The sequence below is a fragment of the Drosophila simulans genome, chromosome 3L, assembly GCF_016746395.2.
Source record: "Drosophila simulans strain w501 chromosome 3L, Prin_Dsim_3.1, whole genome shotgun sequence".
In the NCBI taxonomy this organism is placed as follows: Eukaryota; Metazoa; Arthropoda; class Insecta; order Diptera; family Drosophilidae; genus Drosophila; species Drosophila simulans.
This window is the reverse complement of record NC_052522.2, coordinates 272,065-299,623: the sequence shown is the minus strand read 5'-3', so window position 1 is coordinate 299,623 and position 27,559 is coordinate 272,065. Positions and strand designations below refer to the sequence as shown.

At 45.3% G+C, this 27,559-nt stretch overlaps 9 protein-coding genes across 14 annotated transcripts in view; 3 read left to right on the top strand and 6 right to left on the bottom strand.

Annotated features, from left to right (window-relative positions):
* The window catches only part of LOC6734411, a 28,692-nt gene extending 19,747 nt beyond the window's left edge, over positions 1-8,945 (bottom strand). Inside the window, exons 1-6 of one of the 4 annotated variants that reach the window (XM_016168038.3) lie at positions 8,672-8,945; positions 7,912-8,588; positions 7,327-7,480; positions 4,616-7,271; positions 3,938-4,551; positions 3,072-3,643 (exon numbers count right to left, since the gene is read on the bottom strand). In XM_016168038.3, the coding sequence (XP_016029676.1) occupies positions 3,072-3,643; positions 3,938-4,551; positions 4,616-7,271; positions 7,327-7,458 (3,974 nt within the window). In that variant the 5' untranslated portion in view covers positions 7,459-7,480; positions 7,912-8,588; positions 8,672-8,945. Of the gene's footprint in view, positions 1-3,071; positions 3,644-3,937; positions 4,552-4,615; positions 7,272-7,326 lie in introns of all 4 variants that reach the window. The other 3 variants (XM_044922889.1, XM_016168039.3, XM_016168042.3) reach the window with 3 other exon arrangements.
* Positions 8,946-9,121: 176 nt separating this feature from the next.
* Positions 9,122-10,638, bottom strand: LOC6734408 (mitochondrial import inner membrane translocase subunit TIM50-B). The gene has a single exon (XM_002081392.4). It carries the CDS (start codon positions 10,400-10,402, stop codon positions 9,194-9,196), a length of 1,209 nt encoding a protein of 402 aa, XP_002081428.1. The 5' UTR covers positions 10,403-10,638; the 3' UTR covers positions 9,122-9,193.
* Positions 10,639-10,720: 82 nt separating this feature from the next.
* LOC6734407 lies at positions 10,721-16,843 on the bottom strand. Of its 2 annotated transcripts, none has more exons than XM_039293459.2 (5): positions 16,771-16,843; positions 11,727-12,213; positions 11,516-11,653; positions 10,947-11,159; positions 10,721-10,887 (listed from the first exon to the last, which is right to left on the bottom strand). In XM_039293459.2, the coding sequence occupies exons 2-5, from the start codon at positions 12,196-12,198 to the stop codon at positions 10,865-10,867; spliced, it is 846 nt and encodes a 281-aa protein (XP_039149393.1). In that variant the 5' UTR covers positions 12,199-12,213; positions 16,771-16,843; the 3' UTR covers positions 10,721-10,864. The 2 variants fall into 2 exon arrangements, with proteins under 2 accessions (XP_039149393.1, XP_016029672.1); XM_016168035.3 differs by lacking the exon at positions 16,771-16,843 and adding an exon at positions 13,953-14,143.
* LOC6734406 lies at positions 12,254-13,644 on the top strand. Its single transcript, XM_002081390.4, has one exon. It carries the CDS (start codon positions 12,394-12,396, stop codon positions 13,516-13,518), a length of 1,125 nt encoding a protein of 374 aa, XP_002081426.1. The 5' UTR covers positions 12,254-12,393; the 3' UTR covers positions 13,519-13,644.
* On the bottom strand, positions 15,403-17,993 carry LOC6734405. The gene is made up of 5 exons (XM_016168033.3): positions 17,847-17,993; positions 17,273-17,512; positions 17,031-17,168; positions 16,771-16,950; positions 15,403-16,622 (listed from the first exon to the last, which is right to left on the bottom strand). The coding sequence occupies exons 2-5, from the start codon at positions 17,487-17,489 to the stop codon at positions 16,600-16,602; spliced, it is 558 nt and encodes a 185-aa protein (XP_016029670.1). The 5' UTR covers positions 17,490-17,512; positions 17,847-17,993; the 3' UTR covers positions 15,403-16,599.
* A 1,691-nt stretch (positions 17,994-19,684) lies between these two features.
* Positions 19,685-20,149, top strand: LOC27209210. The gene is made up of 2 exons (XM_016184679.3): positions 19,685-19,943; positions 20,000-20,149. The coding sequence occupies exons 1-2, from the start codon at positions 19,685-19,687 to the stop codon at positions 20,044-20,046; spliced, it is 306 nt and encodes a 101-aa protein (XP_016029669.2). The 3' UTR covers positions 20,047-20,149.
* Positions 19,723-20,881, bottom strand: LOC6734404 (39S ribosomal protein L17, mitochondrial). 2 transcript variants are annotated; one of them, XR_005543980.2, is made up of 3 exons: positions 20,587-20,881; positions 20,101-20,530; positions 19,723-20,024 (listed from the first exon to the last, which is right to left on the bottom strand). XR_005543980.2 is itself a non-coding variant. In XM_002081388.4 (2 exons), exons 1-2 carry the CDS (start codon positions 20,782-20,784, stop codon positions 20,198-20,200), a joined length of 531 nt encoding a protein of 176 aa, XP_002081424.1. In that variant the 5' UTR covers positions 20,785-20,881; the 3' UTR covers positions 19,723-20,197. The 2 variants fall into 2 exon arrangements, 1 of the variants encoding a protein (XP_002081424.1); XM_002081388.4 differs by having other exon boundaries at positions 19,723-20,530.
* A 317-nt stretch (positions 20,882-21,198) lies between these two features.
* Positions 21,199-26,355, top strand: LOC6734402 (staphylococcal nuclease domain-containing protein 1). Its single transcript, XM_002081387.3, has 4 exons — positions 21,199-21,495; positions 22,819-23,659; positions 23,903-25,338; positions 25,735-26,355. The coding sequence occupies exons 1-4, from the start codon at positions 21,403-21,405 to the stop codon at positions 26,143-26,145; spliced, it is 2,781 nt and encodes a 926-aa protein (XP_002081423.1). The 5' UTR covers positions 21,199-21,402; the 3' UTR covers positions 26,146-26,355.
* A 10-nt stretch (positions 26,356-26,365) lies between these two features.
* Positions 26,366-27,470, bottom strand: LOC6734401 (augmin complex subunit wac). The gene is made up of 3 exons (XM_016168032.3): positions 27,269-27,470; positions 26,903-27,215; positions 26,366-26,843 (listed from the first exon to the last, which is right to left on the bottom strand). Exons 1-3 carry the CDS (start codon positions 27,270-27,272, stop codon positions 26,669-26,671), a joined length of 492 nt encoding a protein of 163 aa, XP_016029668.1. The 5' UTR covers positions 27,273-27,470; the 3' UTR covers positions 26,366-26,668.
* Positions 27,471-27,559: the final 89 nt, after the last annotated feature.

Below are 27,559 nucleotides of genomic sequence, written 5' to 3'. Positions count from 1 at the left end.
TCTTCGGATTCTTGCCTATCTGCCAAATTATCTTGCTTGTGTAGGCGTTATTAAGCCTAGTTCACTTTGGGAAGCGTTGATATTTTTTGAATGTCGACCAAGCCGAATCGGAAGAGTATCTTGGGCATTCAGCTCTTCTTGTTGGTCATTCTATTATATACTTGGCTAGATATCAATAGTAGTCCCACGTCATGACTGCTCATCTTATTACCATGAAGTATTTCTTGTAATCGCATTCTACTTCTGCGTGAAGGTCTAACTTATAAAATTGTAGTTAAAAACCGAATATGAAACTGCCATTCGGTGTGCAAACTGTGGAGGGAAGGTAACTATTAGAAAAAAGAAAGGTCTGCTCGACTATTTCTTATAAGGTCATGCGAACTCTTTAGTGCGTGGGCATAAAAAACGATCAACGACGGCCCACCTGATTTGATCAATTTGCATGTATCCAATACACATACGTGTTCTATTAGAAAACTAAATCATAACATTTAAGCAACAAAAAATTGCTTAAAAAATATTATAAACAATATAAAGGTAACTTGCTGGGATTTAATTAACCAGGAAGTGCTTTCAATTCTTAATAATTTGTACTAACTAAACTATTTGAACTGTATCTCAAATTCCATTTGCGGCGAAAAAGAAGATTTTTTACTATTGTGACTTGAAGCTGTGCACTTTTCATTCGGCGAATCAAACTTTGCTAAGAGCGGGATGAATAATTTTCGCAGTGAAAGTTAAGTGACTAAATAATTACGATTTACATACCACCCGAGCCAGCAGAGAATTCCTCTTACTTTCTTATTAAATCAAACATAACAAGAGGACAAAAATCTTGTTCCCCAAAGCACTTTGAAACAAGCCTTTCATTTTCCGTAATATTCGAAGAGAAAAAGTTTTCCCTGAAAAACGTTTGCGCATTTCTTTAAAAAAACTCGATGTCTATTGAGCAGCAGTGATTGCAGGTTTGGATATCGTAAATAAAGCACAAAGCACTGCGCTTGCATCTGCGGCATGCATCATAAAACTGGTTTTCAATCATGTTAAGCCGCACTTGTCTTCAGCAAAGCAGAGCAGAGCAGGACGAGGGCGAGCCGAGGAAGTGGATGTGGCGGAGGAGGAGGAGGAGGAGGACGAGGACGCGGACGGGTACTAGTAAATCGATTGCATTATCTCGCATACCTGTTAGGCAACTTGCACTTTTCCATTTTACTAGCCCAGAAGCTGCTTCTTCGATGGTGCACGATGTGGTAACGTTGGTCGAGCTCCAGCGGCATTGACTAAAAGCCAATGACCAAATGAAGTTGCGGCCATAGGAAACGAGTTTCTCGTTTTCCATACCATATTTGCAAGCCCGTGCTCATAATGATCAGTCTCATAATTATCGAATGGTAGGCTGCATGCAATTTATAGTAAATTAATGCAATTGCGAGTTTCCAGCGAACTTTTTATTTTCGGCTTGAAGGTTTTGAAGGTCGGCCCCAATTTCGCAAAATACCGAATTGTAGCAATAAGAGCCACACGGTTTCTGATTTCTGACTTCTGATTTGTCGATGGCCCTGGATTGCTTTTCTCACTGGTTGTGCCCCTCATTGCGAGCTGAACTTGTTTTCAATTAGCAGCGCTTAAAATTTGCCCGTTTGCTTGAAACTTTACCTACACCCTGTGCGCTGAATTAATCAACCGCATGGCTCGGTGTATAAATAACTCGTGGACTACACGGCGTATGCTTAACGTGTGCATTAAAACCCACACAAAAAGCATCAGTGTGACATTAAGTTATTATTTCTTCCTCTGCAGCTTCAAATAATTAAGAAAAGTGCGGCTGTGCACACACACATTGGTTATGTATGTGTGCAAGTGATTGAATACCAACACAAAAACGAAAAGAAAGAAAGGTCAAAATATATTTATGGCTGGTCTCGGATCGGGGGTTTTCCACAAACGATGGGGAAAGCCAGGAGGCGAAGCATTTTGCTAAAATTATTGATTGCCGAATTTTTGCTGAGAAGAAAGGGAAATGGATATCGCGCAACACAGGACGCGCTATTGAAAGGAACTTATATTGTTATATATTGTTTATAATCAAGGGAGATGGTTGGCAAAAGTTTAGCATATATCCACGAATCCACTTGCATTAGCCACTCGTTGTTTTCCTGAATTTGTGCTCTGAGGTTGATTTATGTCTATTCACCATGCCCCAGGATATTTACACGCAGATGTAAGCGCGCCGAGTTCTGTCATATGTACATATACACTGTCATCCATCACGTGAACGTAAGGTTTGGTAATTAATTATATTAATATGCCCAGCTGCTTTAAGACACACTCGACAAATTATCGCGAAAGAAGAGTTGATTGAACGGGCAATCAAGCATCAATTGAGTAGGCTTTTAGCCCGGCACTTGCTTTTCAAATGGTTCACTCAGGCCATAAAAACACGGCAATGTAGCTCCTTCCACAATTGAACTTTGCAGCCAGCTGGGCTCTTAGGTAATTGATTGCACGCCGATAAAGTATCCAAACATTGAATGAAATAATCTCACGAATCAGACCACTGCCCAGTTCCAAGGGATGCAAAGTACATACCCTATCCGGTTGGGATTGCAATTGGCAAGCCAGCTGCTTCCGCCGATCCCCCATTTCACCTCAGATACCAGCCGCTTTAAAGTGAAGTTTCAAGGGGAGGCCAGCACAAGGTGATGCCAAATGTCACCCACAGTAACCCTCTCAGGAGCTGCTGCGCATACGGTTGCCTCTCGTGGAGTGCAAATAGCTTCACTAGCCCAATTACCGCACTTTAAAATCGAACCATGTGGTAATGGGAATTTACTATTGAAGTTCACTAGTTGATTGACTTTTTCACCGATGCCCCTGTCTTTCGGGGAGCACGAAATACACTTCACTTCACTTCGCCAGAGTCCTGGGCATCCTGAAAGCAGCTAAGAACAACAAGTGTGCGCCGTGCACAGATGCTTGCCCCGAAAATTGCCCCGTCGCCACAAAAAGTTCAGGTGACTAGCACTTTAAGTTTCACTTTATAGATTGGGCGCAATGGCCGAGTCGCGTACCTGTGCGCTACCGCTGGCGTTTCGCTGTCCGTGTTGCCCGTCTTGCAACTGAGCTCCAGCTCCACTACGCTGTTGCTGGCGCTCGTGTTGCCAGCGTTGGTGGTTGTTGAGAGTGCGCGAGCAACATTTGTTGCTGGCGCGGCGGTGCGCTGCCCCTCCGAACATGTTGGTCCAACATGTTGCCTGGGGGCTTCTGCTGGAGTCTTCTTTTCGTGTTTTGTTTTGCTTGCCTGTTCGTCACCAGCCCCCCCAGTGTCCGTGCATTCGGGCGGGAGGTGGGGGGACGGTTGGCGAGGTCGTGGTCGGGGTCGGCAGAGTGCGGCGGAGTCCAGCTTGCTCTCCGCTTCGGCCGAGCTCCCGAGCTCGCAGCTTGGGGTTGTGGTTATTTTACTGTTGCCATTCCCTTTCGGTCTGCCCGCGATGGAGGACGCCTGCTCACGCCCCTCTGCCGCAGGGGCGGCGGGAGACGGGGAATCATCATCCTCGGCAGAGTGCGCCACTTCGTTGTCAAAGGCGCCTTTGCGATTTTCGTTTGTTGCTGCCCGTGTGAATGTCGCCATGTGGGATGGACTCTGTAAAAAATCATTTAATTGAAATCTTATTCATGTTCATTTCAACTCAGCCCCTTCTCATAATCAATGTTCCCCATCCAATTATTCCGAACAACTATTAATCTATGTTCAGGCTGTAAACGTGTTGGCAGTTTCTGTATTCAGCATTTTTAAAAGTTCGTCTTTTAAATAAATGTAGGCTTTGGAAAATCGATTTTAAAGTCAAATATATCTAGTATTAAAAATAATAAAATAAGTGTTTGTAATTCACATTACACGTTTCCAAACTTTTGCTACCAAAAGCAAGGCACTCACCTTTTTCGAAATATCACCGGTATTCGAGGGCAAGATACCACCCCCAGAATCCTCGCTGCGTGCATCATAGAAGACGTCGTTGTCGTCAGTCTCCACTGCACCTGAATCCGTGGCTCCGATTGGGGTTTCCGTTATTGGATCCGGTGGTCCGCTGTGACTCTTCTTCTGCGTTTTATTGGAATTATCGTCAGCCGTAAGATCGTTGGCGTCGCACTCCAAGCTTCGAGACTTAGTATCGTCTCGAAAACCCTCCATATTGGCCTTCAGCTCCTGGAGGTCGGAATATGTAGCGGGAGAAGGCGGAGGTGGAGCCGGAATGTCTTTCCTGCGTAAGCTGGAACAGGGAGCGTTTGGATTTGTCTTCGATGCGCCTGTGCGATGGTGTCGTTTGCCGGACGGAGGCAGCGGCAACTGATCTTCAGGTGCAACCTTCTTTTCGGGAGCCTCTGATCTAGTTTTTTGCGTCAGCTTCGGACTTTGTGAGCTGGCCGCTGTTATGCTCCTGCTGTTCTTCTTCGGAATGGTGCCCGTGGTAGACGCAACGAGCCTGTCCAAGGAGGGATACTCTCTCCGGACAGTTGGTTGACTTTTTCGCTTGCTAGGCGTGGGATCTTCTAGGAATAATTCAAGCGTTATTTACAGTGGTGTACAATAGAATTCCACATAAGGTGTACTTACTTGCGACGGTAGTCTCCGGTAAAGGATTCTGTGCCTGGAGACTGGTCCTTGGTGCAGGTGTGGGCTTTACCCCGGCAGAAAGCCGACTCCTGCTTAGCGGAAGAGTAGTTACTAGTCTAGTTTCCTGTGAGGCGGCCCGCTTGGGACTTCCTTTGACATTGCTTTTTGTGCTGCCGCCAGCTCTTGGACCACTCCTTGAGGACTCCAAGCTATTGTTTCTCTTCATTTCCGACTGGTAAATGCTTCTTTTTACGTCGTTAACATGCTTAAAGAAATCTTGGGCGTACTTGTTCTGTTTTAGGTCCGCGTACTGCTGCTGCTCCATCAACGCTGGTGGGGTTTCCAGTCGCTCAACGTGATCGTCTTGTGTGCTTGATGGCAGTGTCCCTGCTGCAGTTTTCCGCGGGATTCCGCTGCTCCCTCCCCGCGCTATTGATCCGTAAACATCATCGAAGTCTGAGCTAAAGTAATTTGACGAGCAGTCGCAGTTTCGGCACTCGAACCGGCAGTTGTCCGAGTAGCTGCACTTATCGGGAGCCATCATAGACCCTCCAGTCGCAGTACTCATTCCGATGACCCCATCCAGACTGCAGCGTCTACAATCGTATCCGAACCTGCCTTCCGAGCTCCCAAAGTACCGTCTTTGGCCAGAGTTCGAGTACACTGAAAAGAGACTGGAATCGCTGACGCGCCCGCCATGTCGCCGATGAGGATGCCGAGCGTAGCGTTGAGAGTTGTCGCTGCTGCGAAGGGAGAACTCGCTCAGAATGGATGCCTTTGAGTCGCTCTTGTACATCTGCGGGTCGTAAGGATCCACCAGTATCTGGGATCCTCCAATGGGTCTATTGGCAGCATACATAAGCGGATGCAGTGGCTGCGTCCCACTGACCGCATAGTAAAGATCCCCAGTGGCAGGAGCTGCTAACACATTTGCCTCCAGCCGCGCCATGGTATTATATTTGTGATAGGGAAGCGAGTCGCTCGATGAAGAGGACTTCGTGTTAAAGCGCTGTAAGGAAGCCGCACCTGCGGACAAACCTCCTCCGTTCTGATATCCCACTATGAAGTGCTGCTGGGGTCGCCGAGGCGGAGTGGCGGACCCTTGAGTGGCCCCCGTGACCTGGGCCAAGAGCAGACTGCCACCCACGGCATAGTGATTTGGCAGCTGGCTATTAACAGCTGGCGAGTGGTATGGCCTCTGGTTCGCATGGGGCAGGTAGTATCCACCATAAATCTGGGGTTCACTTGGCGTGGTGGTAGCTGAGGTCGATGTAGTAGCAGAAGACTGCTGGAATTGTAGAATCGGGTTATAGTCTCCTGTTATGGCCACCGGAGTCGTCTCAATTTTGTAAACGCCTGGATTGTTTGGGTTGTACGACTGGAACTCTAGTATATGGGCGGTCGGCACTTCGACCCCCGAACCACCAGGCCGCGAATCCATAGTGTTCTCTTTCCTATGTCCTTGGTTGAGGTACTGCTCTTCCTGTGTTTGCCCAGCCTTCAGTTTTTTACTTGCTACTTGTTCAACTTGGGCCAAGCAATATTCACAGTTTTCCTTGCTGCATTGCTCCATACAAAACTCGCAGTCTGCAAATGCGGGATTGGTGGCGCTTATTCCATGCGGATGAGCTCCTTTTTCCAGGCTGTGCGTCTCTTGATCACACATTGTCAGAGCAACGGGCATCGCCATGCCGGTGGCTACTCCTGTTGCCGACGAGCTCACCGCGTTGGCCGTGTCCTTAAAGAAGATCTCCTCGTAGATGTTTTCCTCGCTGCGGCAATGTCGTTTTTCGGCCTTCAGAGGTGACTCCACACTGCCACTGCCAGCTGGGGTTCGCTGTTGGTCCACTAGTTTTTTGGAGCTCTTTAAGCCCTCCTTAAGCAGATAGTAGTTAAAGCTTTTAATTCCAATCTCGCCGCGCAGGAACCGTTTGCCAATAGCAACTTTCGCCGCGTCGGAGGCTGCTTCTGCCGGTAAGGTGCAGGCTGAACTCTGAGCGGAACCGCGAGCAGAGTACCCGTCATCTAACTCACTGACCTCGGTTGGGACGCCACCATCCGGACCCATCTCGCCGTAGGGCTTCCGATTTCGCTCTTTGCGGACTCGTGTATCAGCATCGTGACCGACCTTAGCAACAGCTCCCGCCTCCCGCTTCGGATGCCCTGCGGCCTGATGGCGATTGTTGTCCAGGCTAAGGTTCCGCTTTTGCTTCGAGGTGCGCTTCTGAGTTCCCTTCTTTTCCGCCCTTTCGGAGCCTGCGGCGGCCAGATTGCGCTCTAAGCTGCGCACCCTGCGGGTCATACCACCTTTGGTTTGGATTGGTTCCTGGGCCTCGTTGTCGGTGCTGCTCGAATCACATTCGTAGTTTATGCTGATGGCGGTGCTGCCGGAAGCTATTGTGCCTGTATGGTGTTGTTTGATCTTGGCCTGCTTTCCTGGCACATACTGATGCAGCTCCTGGGTCAGCTGGTTCTTGGTCAGTAGGCTGCTGGATGATGGCTGGCCGCCCGAATCTGACCTCGTCTTGTGTTCCAAAAAGGATTTCCCGGAAATGCTACTGCGACGCATGGGATTCGCCAAGTGGCTTATGTCCTCTGTGTAGGCAGGATCATCATAGATCCTCTCGCGCACGGATGTGGCTGATCGGTCTTTGGTCTGAAAGAAGACCTAGTTGCTCAACAACTCAACCCTCTCACAACTCACAACTCACCTTAACTTTGTTTTTCTTCCGACTTCGGTGCGGTATCGTCACATCTGTCAATTTTAATAGCTTTGGTCGCAGTGACCTCTTGGACACCTTGCCCCTCTCATAAGTCAGGTCCAGAAAGGTTTCAGTTGCCATCTCTTATAGATTACAGGCAAATCTAGAAAAAATGATTTTAAAGGGCCAATTTGGCTGAAATCTGCAGATAGTGCCACTGAAAATGTGTGTGACTTAACTACAGCACTTAATTGCTTTTAATTGTAAGTGTGCCATGCATTTCAAAAAAACATTGGTTATCAGTCATTCCATAAAATATGTACATGCAGGCTCTCCTCATCTGTATCTTTATTGTTATGATTGTGGGTCATTTCCCCCTGCGAGTGAGTGATAGCACAGTCACTTTAGGGTGTGGCAGTGAAGGATACGCAGTCTATGCATTTAGTCTAAAGCTTCCCCTCGCCAAATTACTACACATGGTTTGTTGAGCCAAACATATGCATTGGTAACAAATACACAAATTAGAGCAAATGGGCACAACTGTGTGGGTCGGGTGGGCCCACTACAATTTTATTAGTTTAACTGCACACGCACCTGCTCATTGTCTGTGGCAAGAGGGCGGAATCCTTGAGGCATTAAAACACGGCTTGAGAGTAGATATCCATCCGACTGGCATCGAAGTTCCAAGTTAAGTGTGCCACGAATCTGGCCAAAAGCTTGCAAAGTTATTAATTGGCCCGCGTTCAGGTCATAGTTGCAATATTCTGTCACTTATTCCCAATCGTAAGCATTCAACCTCATATACACACACACTGCTCGCCGTTGTATTGTATCTTCCAAGTGCCCTCCTATTGCGTGCAGTGGGACTTTATCTGTACAACTGAGGCGAGAAGCGATATTCAAACCTTCCGTCCATTACGTTAAAGCCGAACTGAATTGTCTGCGCTCGCGATTCCTGCGGCTTGTGCGCTCGTGAATGGGAAAGTTGCTTTCCTTTCAGTTGCCCCATGCCCAGATTGCTCCGACAACAGCTTACAAGGATGCTGAGCCAAAGAGATTGTAGGACGCCGTTGTGGGAGAGTACCAGACAAAGTGCCAAATGAACCCGACGCCTGCGCCCTGGCTCGCCAGTTTGACGTTTCCACATCCGCACATCCGCAGTATACTTCCACCACCGAATCGCCATGGGGGCAACCTCGTGTGCTTGCAACATAAGAAGAAGAGGTCCAGCCACGAACCCTCGCCAGAATCAAAATCTGCATTAGAAGTAACTAGACGGAAGGCATACAGTACAGATGATCCGTTTACTTTTGCCAACTGAGTGTTCGCAGGGGCGACACTGCGCATGACTCACCTAGTGGTGTGAAGTGCCTAGTTGTTGATTGTGGAAACATTCCTTCAAGAGTACACACATGTGCCGTAGTTTTTTAACACGTGCTCACGCACACCATCACATGGCAGCAACATGTTGCTGAGCTTGCGTGCTCGTGCTGGACTGAGTATTCCTGGAATCCTGCATTCGTATAAAACCGTAACACAACATTTTTCACAACATTACGGCTATGTATCCGCCTAGTGGGTGCACTGTTACCTTCAAGGAAGCATCAACTACTGACATCTGCATTCACGTTCCGCAGGGCAATCCGCTTTAAATGCCAAATCAGAAAACTGTTTTAACGGACTAAAAATTATGTAGTGCGGCATATTTGAAATGTAATGTTTTCAGACTTTTTTCAACAGAATACGCAAAAAACTGACTACTGTTAGTAGGTAGACGTTGTAAAATGCTAGCACTTGAATATTGTTTTGGAAAGTTTTAAAGTAATTTTTGGGTGAATCAACAGTATTTAAAGGGCACATCAAACGCACAATCTTTTTAATGATTTATGAAGCCACGGGTCCAGTTCTTGACGACAGGCCTAGTCTTGCTAGTTTTTTCCACCTCCTCGGCGTACATTAGCTCACCCAGCTTTCGCTGGTTTTCTCGGAACTGGGACAACGAGTCACTGAACTGATTGTAGTAGTGCAGCACATCTCGGACATCGTCGATCTCACTGGTTGCTAGAACACTAAGAAACGAGGTAAGTTCAAAGAGGGTAGTGTCATTGTCGTTTCCATTCCACCGCGGGATCGAGAAACAATTCGAGGGGTGAAACTTGGTGGAATTTCTATCCCAGTCCACGACAACCACTCGCTTTAGGTCTCGGTTGAGGTTGTCAAGATTCTTCACGTGGTGCCCTCCATCAAAGTGCGTAGAGTCGCGAACCAGGCGATACATAATACAGCCGTTCGTATCAAGTGCGTCGACCAGCGGGAACACAGTAACTCCTTGCTCCGCCGTGTAAACAACGATCTCGAAGTACTTAGCACATTCTTTCAAAAACAAGTCAACGCCAGGGCGCTTCTTGAAGCGCCATCCTGTTTCGTAGGTCCAATCGGGATGTACCAGCACATCCTTAATCTCAAGTACCAGAGTGTACGCCGGCTGCACGTAGGGGGGCTGAAGGGGATCAGGAAGCAGCTTTTTTCTCGACGGCTCTTTGAAAAACCGTTGAAACCGGTTCACCGACTTCCATGTCCGCCACATAACCTGCTGCATTTGTGGCAGACCACTGAATTCGTCGATTACTTCATTTCCGTGCTCATCCAAGGACGGCCTTCCATAGAAATATATACCCCAAAACGAGAACAACAAGCTTCCTATGCCGAAAAGCCCAAAGCCCAGTTTCATCCGCCTGAATGCCCGCTCCAATTCTTTCAGCTCCTCCTCCTCCTCAAGTTTCCGCCGCGCACGACTCTCCTCGTCGTTGGACTCCTCAGAGGTTTGTGGAAAGAGCTTCGTTAAAATTTGCGTAGACGTCTTCTCGTACGTCGAGTAGTGTCGGTGGCCAACGTAAACGACGGATGCATTGCTGAGGCTCACACGGAGTCCAAGGCACGAAAAGCGCCCAAGCTCCATTCCGGGTCTTCCAACATCTCCGCCTGTACGGGGCTGCTTGACCAGTGCGCGCCGCAAGCCGGCGGTCAGTTTGCGGCAAAGCTTGGGCCAGCCACATAACACCCGTTCAATGGCTATTAAAGACATTGGTAACTTGAAGATTTGTCTGGCTCTCGAAAGATCGATGAATTTAAAGGGGGCTTGCAGTTAAGTAAAGAAACACTGTTAAATTTAACATCTTTATGTTACCCAGCCGAGTTAGAGGTAACGTTTTCTCTTGTGTAATGTTAATTCAATTTTGTCGCAGACGGTTATTTTACTGTCGCGTCTAATATTAAATAAAAACTCAGAGCCAACTAACAGTTCTAACAGTTTGATTACTCAACAACAGGTCTCATTTTGTGGAGATTTTCGCGGTATTGGGGCTTGTGGAGAGTCTTGTTTCAAGAATTTCTAAAAAAGTACTTTCATTTGGCCCTAAGAAGGCTCTGAATAAAACCAATTCTTTATTGTTGTTCATGTAGTCCGTACGGGCTAGCGTTTGAAAATTGCTTATTTAATATTACAAATGTTGCTTCCGTATACGTATAAAATAAATAATTTTCATTATCAAGACGAAATGCGACCGGCTCCTGTAAAGAAAGAATTTGGATCAAACTTTTCACAAAAGGGTTAAATTCGCCACTTTTACCCTTATCCCTCTGCTTTTGCTCTTTTGTCCGACGACTCTGCCCGTGTTGTTTTCCTCCACTCGAATTGCCATTTACTTTGCACTTCTTGCTGACGGTGCGCACTGGATTGCAGTTTTGATCACTTCCGCCAGTTGCCTCTGGTTCCAACTTATCCTCTCTGGTTATTTGTCCCCCGACGCATTGAGACCATTCACCCTTTTCATAGCGGCAGCCTACCGAAGGAAGTACGCAAAAATTTCAAATTAATTTCGGAAAAGTATTTGCTGTAATGAAGAAGGATGCACTCGCTGCATTGTTAGGAACAGGAACTGCAGTATTTCCCAGAGAACGAAACGAGTCTGTGGCGGGGAGAACCCAAAGTGGGCCGAAGAGAGCACAATCCTCCCCAGAAGTAAGCATTCTTGTATATGGGTCAACAAGAGGGATTTTTGACTTTTGTGACCTTTGGGCCTATTAAGCCGGCAATGACCCCCCTGGCTCTTTTATGGGAATGCTCGATTCCACTACGTTTCCCTCTTGGGGAGGCGCTGTGGAGGATTATTATGTATATAGAAGTTAACGCGCGCACCTTTCTTGCACTTCTTTTGTATGGTCCGCGTGGACAAGCAGTTTTGCTCTCCTTTCCTTAGGGACAAGACTCGTGAACGCATGTTGGTCTTGTGATCGCAATCGGACCAAGCGCTCTTTGCGTATCGGCAAGTCGATCCTGTTAAAAAGCATAGATAAGACTTTGCATTTAAAAACTATCTGAATTCTGTCGTTGCAGTCCTAAGGCTTACCATTCTCTGGAGTCGCTGCCTTAGGTCCTTTCCTATTGCCTCCATGATGTTGGCCATGTCCTCGCTGCTGCTTGGATCCTCCTCCTCGTTGTTGCTTATCAGTGTTCTTGTGGCCTTGTTTGTGATTTGGTTGTGGTAGCTGTGATGACAGTGCCCCGCCATTTTCCGCAACCACTAGTTTTCTAGATCCCGACTTGTGGGCCCCAACCTGCTGAGAGTGCTCTTGCGGCTTGTTCGGCTTACGATTATTCCTGGTGCGGTGGGTGTCACTTTTTGTTGTAGATGTGGATGCGACTGTTTCGTCCTCCAGGGTGCCCCGAGCTGGACGAATGTGTACTACATCGCCCGACCTCTTTTCCATGACCAGACGAATGCCATCAGAAAGGCCTTCGCCACGAATTGACAGCGGATTGTGCGCCAATACCACCAAAACTAGGTGCAGAGCCGTGGTTACAGCCAGTATAAGATTCATAACTATTTCGGAAACCTAAAAAACAATAAAAGCATGAAAATAAAACATAATTAAAAATATATGCTTTAAAGCCGAGCTGTAAAACAAACAAGATTGCATTGCTTTATTTTTCTTTGAGACTCTGGCTCAAAGCAGTAACCTATTCAGTATCTATACTTAACACATAAATACCCATACCGTCTGGTTTGTGCAAACATGAACACCATGAAGCCGGCGCTATACAAGTTTGATATATTTAAAATAGAAGATGGCCAAAATGGAGATCAGCAAACTTGGGACCACTCTTGGGGTTGGTTAGACGCGAGCTCTAAAAGTAAATATTCGAGTGATAACGTTAAAAGCGACTCCTATGGTGATGCGGACAGTGGGCTCTCGATCCTAACTGGCGAACGTCATAATTCTGAGAGGCCGAACAAGCTGCCCCTTGGATGGGAAGAGCGAATTGCTCACAGTACCAAGGAGTGCTACTTCTACGACACAATTACCAGGAAGGTATATTTCAGACTGCCTCCAAGCCCCTACCGAGAAAAGAATAGGAATGCCTGGGGCGCCGTTCTTGGGGACTACCCTGAGTTCAATGACAAATGCACGCTCCGCTGCAGACACATCCTGGTGAAGCACAACGAATCGGACAGGTGTAGTTCACATCGTGAACGGGTGGTAAGGAGAACGAGGCAGGAAGCGCTAAATATGATAATGCATGCGAGGGATCTAATTCAATCAGGCAAATGTGAGTTTGCTGAATTGGCAAAAATGATCTCCGACTGCTGCTCCGCCCGGCATGGCGGTGACTTGGGCCCCTTGAGCCTTACACAAACGTCTTTCGTCTTTGAGAGAAACATTTTGTTGCTGAATGATGGCGAACTATCTGAGATTTTTCAGACGAACGCAGGTTATCACATCTTGTTGCGCACCCCGATTAATTTCGATAATTACAGGACACAGATGTCCAGAAGTCTTACAAAAATAGTTATTGCCAACGAAAAAGCGAAGTCTAAAGCCCACCTAAAGAAAAGCAAATATTTTTACAATTTGACCAAAAAACAAAAAGCCGTCCTATGCAAAAAACGGCAAACAGCAGATTTCGAAAGTATGTCTAGTTGTCCGGATAGTGTGTTTTTTAAAACTTCTCGTTCCTCAACTTGTGTGTCTGAGCCACCGGAAGAGCAACTTAATATAAGAAATCGAATAGTTCACTCTCAATTGGATGGAACCACGCGTCTAGACCAATATGTAAAGCTTATAGAATCGAAAGATATAGGAAAGAATGTAATCAAACTTCAAAACGTTCATATTAAAAAAGGAAAGGGAAAAAATTAAAAACAGAAAATCTGGGAGAGCCGAACATTGCGCAAATACACACATCAAATTATATTAAGGGAAAAAAGTTCTGATTAAAACCTGCGCTAAAGCAGAAATAATAAATAATAAGAACGGAAATTTTAAGGAATCTGAAGTTTTTACTCAAGCTAAACATCTGGCGAGCATATGAGTTTTCGTGCAGATACATTTCGTATATCTCCCCCATTCATTTCCATATATTTTTAGAAATAACTTGCGATCCAGCCGCTGCTCTGCGTATCCCTTCACAAGGAGTCCTAACTTAAAGGCACAGCACCCACATTCCTTTAAATCCGCTAGCCCAACCACTCTTATACGGCTGTTCCACTCAACGCGAATACTCTCCGGACGACAGCAGGAAGGAAAGGGTGCCCTGCACACGCGCACTCGGCAAATCGCCATTGGAAACTCACTCTCGCAGAGATACGGGCATTAAAGACGGGTTCAAGTTATGGGCTGTTGGCCAACCAAATACAAATCGAGGAAGCGGCTTGAGAAAATGCACTTCACTGCAAGACAGGCGGCTTGCGATCGTTACGCTCGCATTCAGAGCTGTGGGCAAACTGAGTGGGCGAACCGCCGCAACTCGAACTCGGTGAACTCGAACTCGAGAGGCTCGAAAACTGCTCAACCGAGAGAGCGCACCGAGAGCGGGAATGGGAAGAGAACTGATACTGATATATGCTTTTTATACCATTTACAAATCCATATACAGAGCGATGAAAAATTTCTACGAGTATGTGCCTCCTTTTTTGCCGACTGCAGATATGTATGTATGGAGACTATGGATTGCATTAGAAGCACACTTGACCATTTAATTTGAAAAAAATAATGTTTTTCGCATTAGTGCATTTGAAAGAAGTAGGGAAGTAAGCGAAATAAATGAAATATAGAAAAGATTTCTCCAAATCAGGACAGGTCATAACGTCCGACTCTTCCGTCCGATTAGAGGGAGTGAGAGGGCAAAGTTATGCATTCCGTTTACCGTTTTCCTTTTCGACTACTTAATCGAAGCCACTGGACAAAGACAAACAGCATTCTTGCATGCTCCGCTGTTTTGTCAGTGATAAGATAAGCCATCCTTTATCTACACATGGGTGTGTATGGGTGCACATAAGCACACAAGTGAGCTAAATGTAAACAATGACCAGGCATTGTGTAACAGATTGGAGTTCTTCGAGCAGTTTTATTATTGTGTATATCAAAATACGAATAGATACAGTTTTGAGCCACTTTTGAGCATATATTTTTCCCGGAGTTCCATTTGGAATACGAGAGCTCAGGCAAACATGTTTTGAGTGACTTCCCTGAGTCAGATTTACTTTGGTTAAAAAACAAAGAGCGGACGCAGACGAGGAAAACGAAAAAAAAAACGAAATGTATGCATGTTGGTTAAAACCACTTTAAAGTGATAGTATGGCATAAAAAAGAACCGAGAAAGGTTTCGAATTACGAGTAAGAAATGAGCAACTTTTATTTGTATAACAATATGATGTTAGTTTCCTTGTTAAATGCCAATCGAAGTTCCTTAATGTCTTAAAGTAATTAATTAACACCCACGTACCTGTGTATATATGCGTAAGAACGGGGACCTAGTTTTAATTTTTTAGTTTCCATATTCACCGACTGGAGCCCGTACTGTGGGATGCCTATCTACATCATTTGGTAGCTTTAAGGAAAAGCCGGATTTACCATTTTTATCCCACGAAAGTCGAAGTGCGCATGGTCATTCCTCAGGAAAAGGGAACTGCTAGCACGCAGTTAAAGCGAGGCATAACAAACAACCCGATAGATATTCCAGCAATGGGAACGAAATTGATAATCATAAACCATAAAGCTTACTTGTATTAAAATGGTAGAGTGTTTTATTTCATAATATCTGTATTTATTAAAGTTCATTTACTTTTTCTTGTGTTGTATACGTACGTAAACAAATTTCACTTCACTTTGGGGGAGTCGCTTTCATGCTGTTCCTTGCGGAACTCAAAGACTTAAAGGAGATAACTGCCCCTAAGGATGATGTGTATGAAATTCATACTATGAATTTGAATGCTGTGACTGAGCTGTTGTTCTTCTTGACTTCGTCGTTCGTAGTTGTGAATGCACGGGTATGGTTGTAAAACTGCTTACAGATAGATACATTAATTCGTAGTTAACGCTCTAAGTTTATATATGTACGTGTTTATTAAAAAGATAAACCATGTCTTTGAAATGGTAAATTTTTGATCAGAATATATATGAATGTAAGTATGTAAGTATGTCTGCATTTCGACTTGTATATTAGTTTTGGGAATCATACTTCCAAATTTATGTATATGTTAATTGTACCCGGTAAAAGTGAGTTGTAAACTACTTTAAAATGCCAATTGCCTACACTGCAACTACGATGGATCTGTGTTTAGACCGTCGCATCTCATTCTTCGTCTTTCAGAAATTTTTCCTCTACAGTATGTCTTTATTTTTACAATATTTACACTAAGTGTTTTATTTATTTGTTATCTGCGAATGAAAAAATGTTTTCAGTATTTCTTATTTATTTGGGTTTCATTCCGATTTTACGGTTAATATTATTTAAATTCCATTGAAGAACAACTCTGCTAAATGTATGAAGGGGATCCAACAGCCATCCTTTATCCTTTATTTCAATACGGCAACTGCCCTTACAGATTTCATCATTTCAGATAAAATGGTGCTAGGTGTTGGCTTGGATGTACATATGATTTTCATTGGGTAATAAACTAAATAAGTCGGTATTTATGTCGGTATGGTATTGTATGAATATATTTTATTCTGCATTGCATACATATGTTAGACTCCTCAAGGTTTCTATTACGTCGTACAGCTTTCGTTTATATTATGGTTATCGTTTCGTTTGCTTGTAAATCAAACTACAACATTAATTAATGTGTGCATTTTATTTAAATGCCCTTGGGTATACATAGCAGACAGTTAACGTCGTTACGATTTTTCAGTTTTGAATTAAAAAAATCAATTTTAGTTATTTGCATTGGAGTCAAACAAAATAACACTGGAATTTAAAATAATCGAGTTTGATATCACTTAAACGCGTCCTTTGCGAGCAGCTGCATGTAAATAGAAGAAATTTCGGTTTAGTGGTCTTTGCCATATGTTATATGTTATATTTATGTGTGATAAAACCCCAAATCAATGCAGACCAATTCACCTTTGACCTTTCAATGTGCTATTCAAATTCACAACTAGCCAACTAACCTTTATCTTTGTTCTTTCGCTGCTCCTTGGCACTTTTGTCCTTGGATTTTCCGGGCTTGCAATTCTTCTTGATGACCCGCGTGGCTTCGCAGGACGGATCACTGCTCGCTTTCAACTTATCAGCTCTAGTCATTTGTCCGGTTGCACATTCCGACCAGGATCCCTTTTCATATCGACATGCTGTTGGAAGGGTTGAGGATGACAATTGGCATAAGTCCTTCTTATAGGCGAACACGAAGAGTCCTATCCTATCTTATTACCTTTTTTACATTTCTTCTGAATGGTTCGCGTTTGGTCGCATGCTGGATCGCCCTTCTTTAATGTCAATGTTCTCGAACGCGTATTGGTTTTGGTGTCACACTCAGTCCACGGATTCTTGCCATATCGACACGACAGACCTTGAGGAAAAATAGTAGCACAGTGTATTAAAGCAGCTCCTGGTCGTAGAGCAGACTCCCAATCTCCCAATATCTCTTAAAGGCCCAACCATCCCCCGACTCACCGTCGCTCTTGGTGCCACGTTCATTTCTTATAAGCACTTCGTGATCGTCCTCCTCCCATACCTCTCCTTGTATGGCTGTAGTGGGCTGCGTCTGCTCCGCCACAGGAAGGGCCAAAGGTGTTTCCTGGCCCTCTGTGGTGCCCAGCACCGTGCTGCACATCACCCCCGACCAAGTCACTAGCGATGCCAGGAAAAGCGCGTTGCAATTAATTCTCATGGTGCGACTTCTGCTGCTGCCCACTGCGAAAAAACAACCCATTCCTCAATGAAAAAATATGGTACGGGAATTGTAGTTAGAAAAATGGCATGTAGCAGATCAATAATGTATCATTTTGAATTGAAAATAACATTTTTGCATTGTAACTGGCATGCCCGTTTGATACAACATACACACACACACGACACATTTGCACCAAGGAAATTCATCAATATTCATGAGTTTGGATTTTTTCTCAATTTTTCCCTTTCGGCACAGGTTGCTAGTTCACTATGGCGCAGTTTATCCTGCTGTTTTGCAAACTAATACTTTTATTCAAATTCCACTGGCACACAACCCATAAAATTGGAGACCAACCGTAAGTTATACACACAGGAAAAACTCCAGACTCAGACACAGCGCAGAATTTGTTTAAAGGACAAATGGTATCAACTGCTCTCGTTGCACGACTCTTCGAAACTGAATGAAATGATATAAGAACAGCAGCATAAAAGGCCACGGCATGTATAATATCTTGCAGGATTTTATGCTCATGAGGAAGCCTGTTCTCTCGATTTTTCCCGTCCAGATTCGCCTTCATGTCCTTTTTGGCCGTTTCTACTGAGAGAGTGCGCACCGGCGCTTGGGCTTTTATCAATGAGCTGCGCAAGTTCTAAACATAAATATTTCACAATCTATTTTTATCCGGAATTATATGCTGCTCAACTGGATACAGTGGACCACAATCTAGGCAGAACCAAGTCTGCTTGGGGATAGCGAAAATGTTTATTTACAGAAAGTTATAGGAGAAACCCCACCATTTAGTTCACAATGTCCTGCAAGAAAATGTCGCACGTACATACGTGAAGTCGTTCACGTGATGTAATGAAATGCTAGTTCGGTCAAAATGTTCTATTTGCATTATCCACGTATGACGCACTGAAATATTTGCTGAAAGCAGACCCCTGCTCCTTAGGAGCACTATGCCAGCCCCACCCTATTACGATTGGTCTTCGTTGGTCGTCGTGTGCTCCTCAGCGGGCACACCGTTGCACCGCCCATGTCTTGACATCAACATACATACATAAATACATACCACACGTCAGGTGCAAGTTAAGAACTTCTTTTACCGAATACATATACAAGTTTGTTCTTAATTTTTGAAACTAGGAATCACCTGTTGTTGAAGTTTCTGAGTATAATTTATAAAGGATTCAAATCTGTGCCTTCTTTGCCACAAAATTCAAATGCTTCCATTCTGTTAAAGGTAGCGGGGATGTAATTGGGATTGCAACACCCCATAACCAGCGGCCTGGGGTCAGTACGTAGGCGTTATTGAGTCCAACAGCTGTCATAAAATTTAATAATGCAAATGTAATTAAGAGACCCGGCGTCACGTGTTCATACTGTCAGTCTGCTCTGCAGCCGCACCTCAAACCATGAAATTGATGACGCACCAAGGCAAGTCCTTTATAAAGGAGCATTTATGTACATCCGAAAATTAAATAGTTTGTAATTAATCCCCGTGAATGGTTTTTTGAACATTTTAAGTTACAGGCTTTGGCTTTATATAGTTAAACGTTACTGTCGCCACTGGCGAAGAAGAAGATTGCATCATAGGTCCTGCACAGACTAGCTGTAGTAAAAGCCGGTGGTATCTTACCATAGGGTCTGATCGCCACACGCAGCTGTGACGTCTTCAAGAATTTGACTCGAGCTTTAGCAATCCATCAAACATGCTCTCCAAACACCATTTCATCTGCAAAGTGCAACTAGTTGACAAACATATCGGGGCCGGCCGGATTAAATGTACGCGAAACTACAAAGAACGCTGGGTTCCACTCAGTTGAGCAACCCCATTCATACCGAAGTCTGGGAGGAAACGAACAAAAGCTTCCGGTGAAAAATAGAGGTGAAGTTATCATTGATTCATTGGTCAGTGTTCCGAGCTCGTTTCCATGGTAACTTTGGGGTTCTGGAACATGAGCGAATTAGTATGCATCAGCGCGTAGGTTCCCCAGTGCTTATCAGTTGTTAGATGGCAGTTCATGTCGGCAGCCAAATTCGGACTTATATTCTGTGACCGAGTGGAACGTAAAGAGGAACTTTAACGGATCACATTTCAAAATAAATAAATATATACATATAAAGATCGATCTGCGAAGAAATATTCGCTCCCAATCTGTTTGCTGCTATGAAATCATTTTTTGGTGACGATGTCATTTGATACGCTAGTAAATGATAATTCTGCGAATTCGTCCAAAATGAATATTTATTTGGCTTGGTTCCTGATCTTCAACATTATAGTGTTCCTTGCGCTGTCTGTATCTCTGCCAGTATTGAGCAGCAGCTCGGGGTGTAGTACTATTACAACTTGTGATCCGTTTCTGCCTGTCTGCGCATCGTCGACAAATGAGCACCAATTCTTCTACAGCATTTGTGAAATGTTGCGGGATGCCTGCCTTACGGGAAAGGGTAAGTTATCCGTTCAGAATTTGAATCATTCGAAAGCTAATTCTCTAACTCAGTAGATTGGAAACCGGATTACTTCAATCACTGCAACGTCAGTAGACTTTAGTCATTTGTATAAGTTCAACTCTTAATTCAAACAATAAGTTTTGTGTATACATACATTTATAATAAAGATGCTTTTAAGTCTTACGTGAATTCTAAGCGACAAACTGCTTGCTAATCTACTAAATAAACAGGCGGGTCGTGAATAGAGCTAGTTAGTGAACTAACTCCGACAGTTTTTGACGCCTAAACTCCTTTCTCGCCTCGTCCAGAAGCACATTGTGCAGCAGATTCCGGTTCTGAGACTGATCCGCCGCCAGCGAAGGGTAGGGATTGCCCCGAAGCTCCAGCACAGACCGCCTGTAGTAGATGCCGGGATACTCCCGAGGGGCTTTGTACATGCGAGTGTAGGACACATTGTAGTTCTCATAGCGCGGTACCAGCACCTTGAACAGCTTATGAACCAGTTGCTTTTCCAGCAGCCAATAGTCCGCCAGTTCCATGGTCGCTTGGTGTCGGTCCCCATGGCGTATGGCATTGGAAATGAGCTGCGAGGAGACGAATTTTTAGTTGGACCTTTTGTGTATCACCGGTGGTCTCTTACCAGTTCGGCGTAGCCACGAGCTTCATCGGCACGGTTGTAGAACAGTTCAATGCGCTCGTGCTTCACCAACGCAGTGACGGTCTTACGCAGCTTCAGCAGCCGACCTTCCGGGCCATCGGCATTCTTCAGGTGGCGCTTGTTGGGTCTGACCGCTATACGCAGCTGTGACATGAGCTTTGTTACATCGGCTTGATTCATTTTACTCGAGTTTTAGCAATGTTACAAATAAGAAATCACGTAACATTCGCCGAACAGCTGGCGACCCTTTATCGATAGCGATACTCTTTTGGCGCCTTGATCTATCGACACTATGGCCTGCAATGTGAGGCTGCCATACAGATAAATTTGAATCAAAATTTGATAAGTTTGATCAAAATTAGTTTTGAAATAAACAAAAAGGTTTAGAATTAGTGGGATCTGCTCTGTTAATTTACGAATAAATAAAATTAATACAAATATGAATATAATAAAAATTTCCCAATATAAACGATCACAAATCCCTCTCAGTTTTACCATCTTTGCTATTTTTCGTAAATTAAGTTGGCCATTAAGAAAAAGTATCTAATGTTTAGCACTAGCTATCGAATAACAAGCACGCCACGAAAATATCGATGCTATCGCGCTGGCTTCCCAGCTCTAGCCAGCAGGGTCACTTCAGTGAAAATTTTTTAGATTTTGAGAGCGGTTCTTCTCTTGGTCGAACTTCATTAGGTTGAAAGCGGTGTTTAGCTCCGAAACGCAATCAACGCAATATTCCGCTATTGAAGCCTAGTGCCACGGCCCTCTGCTAGTATCTCCCCCGCATTCAATCGAAAAATGGCAACAGCAGCGAACAGCGCGACAGCTGCCGGAGCAGCTAAAGACGCCCCGCCAGCGCCTACGAAGTCGTTGTCCGGCATTGTGAAGCAGGTAAGTCAGATTGGTCTGCGGCTCTGGGATTAAACTCGTGGCTAGGATTTCAGTGCGCAGACTCCTTAAAAAGAAAGTTCGTCGAAACTAAATGGTACTATCCTCCTATCGGCGTGGCAAACGCGGCAGCCGCCTGCCAAAGCAGCTCTAGTGCAACTCTGACAAGTGTGAGGGAGACGCGTATAGACTCTGTGCGTGTGTGACACGTTGCACACGCTCGTTCGATCCAAAGAAATGAAAGTTATCGTAGGTGCCAAGCTGGCAGATTTTCTTCGACGCGGTGTCTTTGGCGGTAGGTGTTCTGGCTGTTATTGTCACAGACGGACGGCTAACTAGTACGGCCCCATTTACCGGCATCCTAAACTATCTATTGCAAAGCTGTAGTTTTTTTCGCCCGCCCACACACTTGCTGAGAATTGATTTGTCTGCCGAACGGTTCGTTTCTAACCTCCTTGGCGAATACGGAGACCGTGTCGGCACCCAATGCTATTATTTATGAATGTAACTGTCCCTGGGTGTGGGTAGTTCATCATCTACTTTTACTTCTGGGTGGTTCTCTGACCAGCGCCCGAAGTTCACCGGCCGTTTTCAGTCAGCACTTTAGCCAACGACTGTGATAACAACTGAGTTCACAGTGGCTGTTGAGATTTACGGGCGTAATCTGATTTGGTGACGTTGGCACCCTGCAACCAAAGAATACATCCCGAAATTCATTCAGCCTTGCGTTTGGATGACTCCCATTTTCAAAAAAACCTGTTGCTTTTACAGGTAATAGCTGACGCCCTTATCAGCAACACTTATTTGCATGTTACCCCTTAGACTTAGACATTTGGTATTTGCTCCAAATTACAAGACCATTATTTTCTTTTTATGTAGATTTTTTGTATCTAGTAGAGATTTGAGCTGCGCGCTTGCACGATGCCTCCGTTTTGGGCACCCTAAACCGGTTTGGTAACAAGTTTGTTTGGATTAACGGAATGCATTTGCAGTATGAATAAATTCAATAAAATACTATTGCTCGCATTTTCCATAGGACAAACCAAAAAGGTTTGTGCGCAGGCGCTGTCTATGGGGAACTGCTCATGTTTTGTTAGTTTAATAGCACGTCCTTGCTCAGCAGATTTCATTTTTGTATTTAAAAAATATTAAAACAGCTAGAAAAGAATTGTCACTTTCACGAGAGCCGATTTAAAATATTATACATATCGATAGTGTGTTTGGTCGCTTAGGACCCAGATCCGATAGGGCGATCGATACCATATTCCACCTCTAGTGACCCCACACGTGCATTTTATTTTAACCTCACTCCTCGCTCTGATTCAGGTTCTCTCCGGCGATACGGTAGTTATTCGCGCAACTAAGGGTGCCCCGCCTCCGGAGAAACAAATTACTTTCTCTCATGTCCTTGCCCCGAAGTTGGCCCGTCGTCCTGGCGCTGGCGGAGACGAGACCAAGGATGAGCCCTGGGCCTGGGAGTCGCGGGAGTTCTTGCGTAAAAAGTTGATTGGTGTGGAGGTTACTTTCACGTTTGACAAGCCAGCCAACTCGAACCGGGAGTACGGTTTTGTGTGGATCGGTAAGGACAAGGAGACCGGTGAAAATGTGGTCGAGTCGATTGTCCGAGAGGGCCTGGTGTCGGTCCGCCGAGAGGGACGACCCACAGCCGAGCAGCAAACACTCATCGAGTTGGAGGACCAGGCGCGTGCAGCAGGCCGCGGAAAATGGTCGTCCACCGCAAGTGCCGCCGACAAGGTTCGCAACATTAAGTGGTCCCATGAGAATCCCGCACACCTGGTCGACATCTACGGAGGAAACCCCGTCAAGGCGATCATCGAGCACGTGCGCGATGGATCCACTGTCCGAGCATTCTTGCTGCCGGACTTCCACTACATAACGCTAATGATTTCGGGCATCCGTTGTCCTGGAGTGAAGTTGGATGCTGATGGCAAGCCCGACCTGAGTGTAAAGGTGCCGTTTGCTGACGAAGCTCGCTACTATGTGGAAACCCGCCTGTTGCAACGCGATGTGGAAATCCGCCTAGAATCGGTTAACAACTCCAACTTCATTGGCACTATTCTGTATCCCAAGGGAAACATTGCAGAATCACTCCTGCGAGAGGGACTTGCCAAGTGTGTGGACTGGTCAATGGCTGTTATGAAGACAGGTAAGGGCAAAATCTATTAAAGTCAAGTTCGCAGCTCGTTTGCACAGCACAGCACCAAATTGGTAAATAACCTATCGTTGTGCTGTCTACTGTTTCCAATCGGCTGCTAGAAAAACGACGGATTCCAAGAACTTTGCGACTGATCATTGTCGCTGCGTTCATTTCACCCCGACGACATTGAATTCTATTAAGGCGTTTTTTGATTTCAGCTCTAACTAATTAGCGTTTTATTCTTCTTTTAAGGCACTGATAAACTGCGGGCTGCGGAGCGTTTTGCCAAAGAGAAGCGTCTTCGCCAATGGCAGGACTACCAAGCTAAAACTCCTGCTTTCAACTCAAAGGAGAAAGACTTCTCTGGAACAGTGGTGGAAGTCTTCAATGGCGATGCTATTAATGTACGTCTTTCCAATGGACAAGTAAAGAAGGTTTTCTTCTCGTCTATCAGGCCGCCGCGTGACCAACGCGCGGTTGTGGGCACCGATGGCGAGGAAATCGTCAAGGCACCACCTCGCGGAAAAAACTACAGACCACTTTACGAAATTCCACACATGTTCGATGCCCGCGAGTTTCTGCGTAAAAAACTAATTAACAAAAATGTTCAATGCACCCTGGACTACATCTCACCGCCGCGCGAAAACTTCCCTGAGAAATACTGCTATACTGTCTCGATCGGCGGTCAGAACGTGGCTGAGGCAATGGTAGCCAAAGGTTTGGCAACATGTGTTCGCTATCGCCAAGACGACGATCAGAGATCTTCCGCCTATGATCAATTGATCGCCGCCGAACAGCAAGCCATCAAGGGACTGAAGGGACTGCACGCAAAGAAGGATAACGCCACACTGCGAGTTAACGACCTGACTGTTGATCATTCCCGAATTAAAATTCAATACTTGCCATCGTGGCAGCGTGCTCTGCGTACTGAAGCCATTGTAGAGTTTGTCGCCAGCGGATCCCGCCTCCGAATCTTCGTGCCGAAGGACAGTTGCCTGGTCACATTCCTGCTTGCTGGGATTTCATGCCCGCGTTCCTCTCGTCCAGCGCTTAATGGCGTTCCAGCCCAAGAGGGAGAACCGTTTGGCGACGAGGCTTTGACCTTTACCAGGGAGCGTGTCTTGCAACGCGACGTTTCTGTGCATATCGATACCACCGACAAGGCAGGATCTTCAGTGATTGGTTGGCTCTGGACGGACAGCGGCGCCAACTTGTCAGTTGCCCTTGTAGAAGAGGGTCTTGCGGAAGTGCACTTTAGTGCTGAAAAATCTGAGTACTACCGCCAGTTGAAGAGTGCTGAAGACCGTGCCAAGGCCGCCAAAAAGAACATCTGGACAAACTACGTGGAAGAAGTGCCTAAAGAAAAAACTGTCACCGAGGAAGAGAAGGAGGACAAGGTAGTGGCGGATCGTAAAGTCAACTACGAGAACGTCATTGTCACTGAGATCACCGAATCTCTGACATTCTTCGCGCAATCCGTGGAGAGCGGATCCAAGCTAGAGTCGCTTATGAGCAAGCTTCACGCCGACTTCCAGTCCAACCCACCCATCGCTGGATCGTACACGCCAAAGCGTGGTGACCTGGTGGCCGCTCAGTTTACACTTGATAATCAGTGGTACCGTGCCAAGGTGGAACGCGTGCAGGGCAGCAATGCTACCGTCCTGTACATCGATTATGGAAATAAGGAGGTAAGTGTCGCTTTGACTAATATTTATATCTCTGCAAGTTCCTTAGATCCGTTTCCGGCTTGAAGTGAAACGCATGAGTCATAAGCTTGCCAAATTAAATAGGCTTCATCGAATGACTTTATACGATTCGTGATGGCGTAAGCAAACCCTACAGCTGCGTTAAATGTGTTCACCGTTTCAAGTCGTGTGGCATCCTCTTCAACGGTACAAAGGTAGTTCCATATTTTTTGGGTCAACCATTGTCCAAAGTAGCAGGACTAAAATACGCAAGAAACAAAAGCGCTAAGTAGCTGGGGGCGCCAGAACCACGCTTCAAAAGTATTCGAGTTGCGACACACTCACTCCTAAACCATTGTGATTTTTTCTGGCAATATTAACACTCGTTTCCATTTTTAGACACTTCCGACCAACCGTTTGGCAGCCCTGCCACCAGCCTTCAGCAGCGAAAAGCCCTACGCCACGGAGTATGCTTTGGCCTTAGTCGCCCTGCCAACTGACAACGAAGATAAGGAAGAAGCCTTGCGTGCGTTTTCCGAAGACGTTTTGAACCATAAGGTTCAACTCAATGTCGAGCTGAAGGTGACTGGGTCGCCGCACTTGGCCACTCTTCGCGATCCAACTACTAAAGTCGATTTTGGAAAGCAGCTTGTAGCCGAGGGCCTTGTTCTGGCTGAAAAGCGTGGGGAGCGGAAGCTCAAGGAACTAGTGGACCAGTACAAAGCCGCGCAGGAAGCAGCTCGGGTCGCACATCTGGCCATCTGGAAGTACGGTGACATAACGCAAGATGATGCGCCCGAGTTCCGCTAAAAGATGGCTGGAAACGTGGAGTAGGCCTGTGGCGTGGAGCGCGTTGCTAGCCGAAAAGATTGTCTGCCACATACCCGCCCTTTATATACATAACAACAAGCAACAACTTAAAGAATATGAAATTACTAATTCTATCTATACACCAATATATATGATACATATACCACATTGGAAATACACAAATACATACATATGAGCAATGGCATGGAAGAACACGGTACACTTTTTGTATGCTTTAAGCAGCTGGCAAATTATTATTTGGTCTTCTAGTTTTCCTATCATGATACTTTAAATAAATATTTGACACAACCTAGCAACAATTGGAACGTTTTTAAAATGCGTGCCCTTCATAAAATACAATAACCAAAAAGAGTGCACCCTCTGATTGTGTGAAGTGTTCCAAACTTGTAAACCTCAACATTCATCTTTTAAATTTGAAAATTTTATGTTTTTGTAAAGTGTTTTTGCATTACTGAGTAAATACAATTAAATAATTTTTTAAAAACGAAAGCAGTTCACTTCTTTAGCGCTGCTCCAGTGAATCTACCTTCTCGATGACACTTTCAATACTAAAATCCTTTGGGATCTTAAGGGTTTTTTGCCGGTCCAGTAAGGCCTGTTTTGTTGCAAGCTTTTGGCCGTTTCGCTGCATAACGACGATGTCCGGGATGAGCCGCTCTTCCGCAGCAGCTTTAAATCTGCAGAAGAAAGGTTTTGGTCAAGGATTCAGCCCTTAACGGGATTGGTTCACCAATACCTCTCCAACATAACTACGTCCCTAGTCGCCTCTTCGATGGAAGACAGAATGCGCTGCAGCTCTACACGTTGCTGCACTCTGGTCTGCCGGTTTTCAATGCATTCCCTCTTCTTGGCACAATAGAAATCGCGCAAGTAGTTTAGATTGAAGTCGTGGATGTGCAAAAGTGAATAATATTGGGCGCATTTGTCAAGGAGCGCCAGGTCGTCGTCCGAGAAATCGCCCAACTCGACGCCTGCCAGCTTTAACTGGTCATCAAAGTGCTGGCCTAGACTCATCAATGAATTTACTTCCTCTTGGATCTTCAAGTTCTCTGCATCGTAAGAATAATTAGTTGTATGCCTAGTGTTTTTTAAATTAACTCACGCATTTTTACTGGAGATGACAAGCTATCGATGGCCCCGAAAAAGATACTACCGCTTTGCTCAAAACGCAGGCGTGTAGGCAGCCGGCTAAAAAACAATTTGGACTAAGTTGGCAGGACTTCGTTTTTCTTCGCCACTAATCGTGTCCAGGTTTCCCTTGTTTTTGTGCTCGTAATCCGATTGTGCTTATACCCGCCTTACATACAGATATCGATAATTTCTACAGAATTTCAGGGCTACATAGCAAAATGCCCACCAATTGCTTTTGTTGAATTGAAATTTAAGAGTCGAG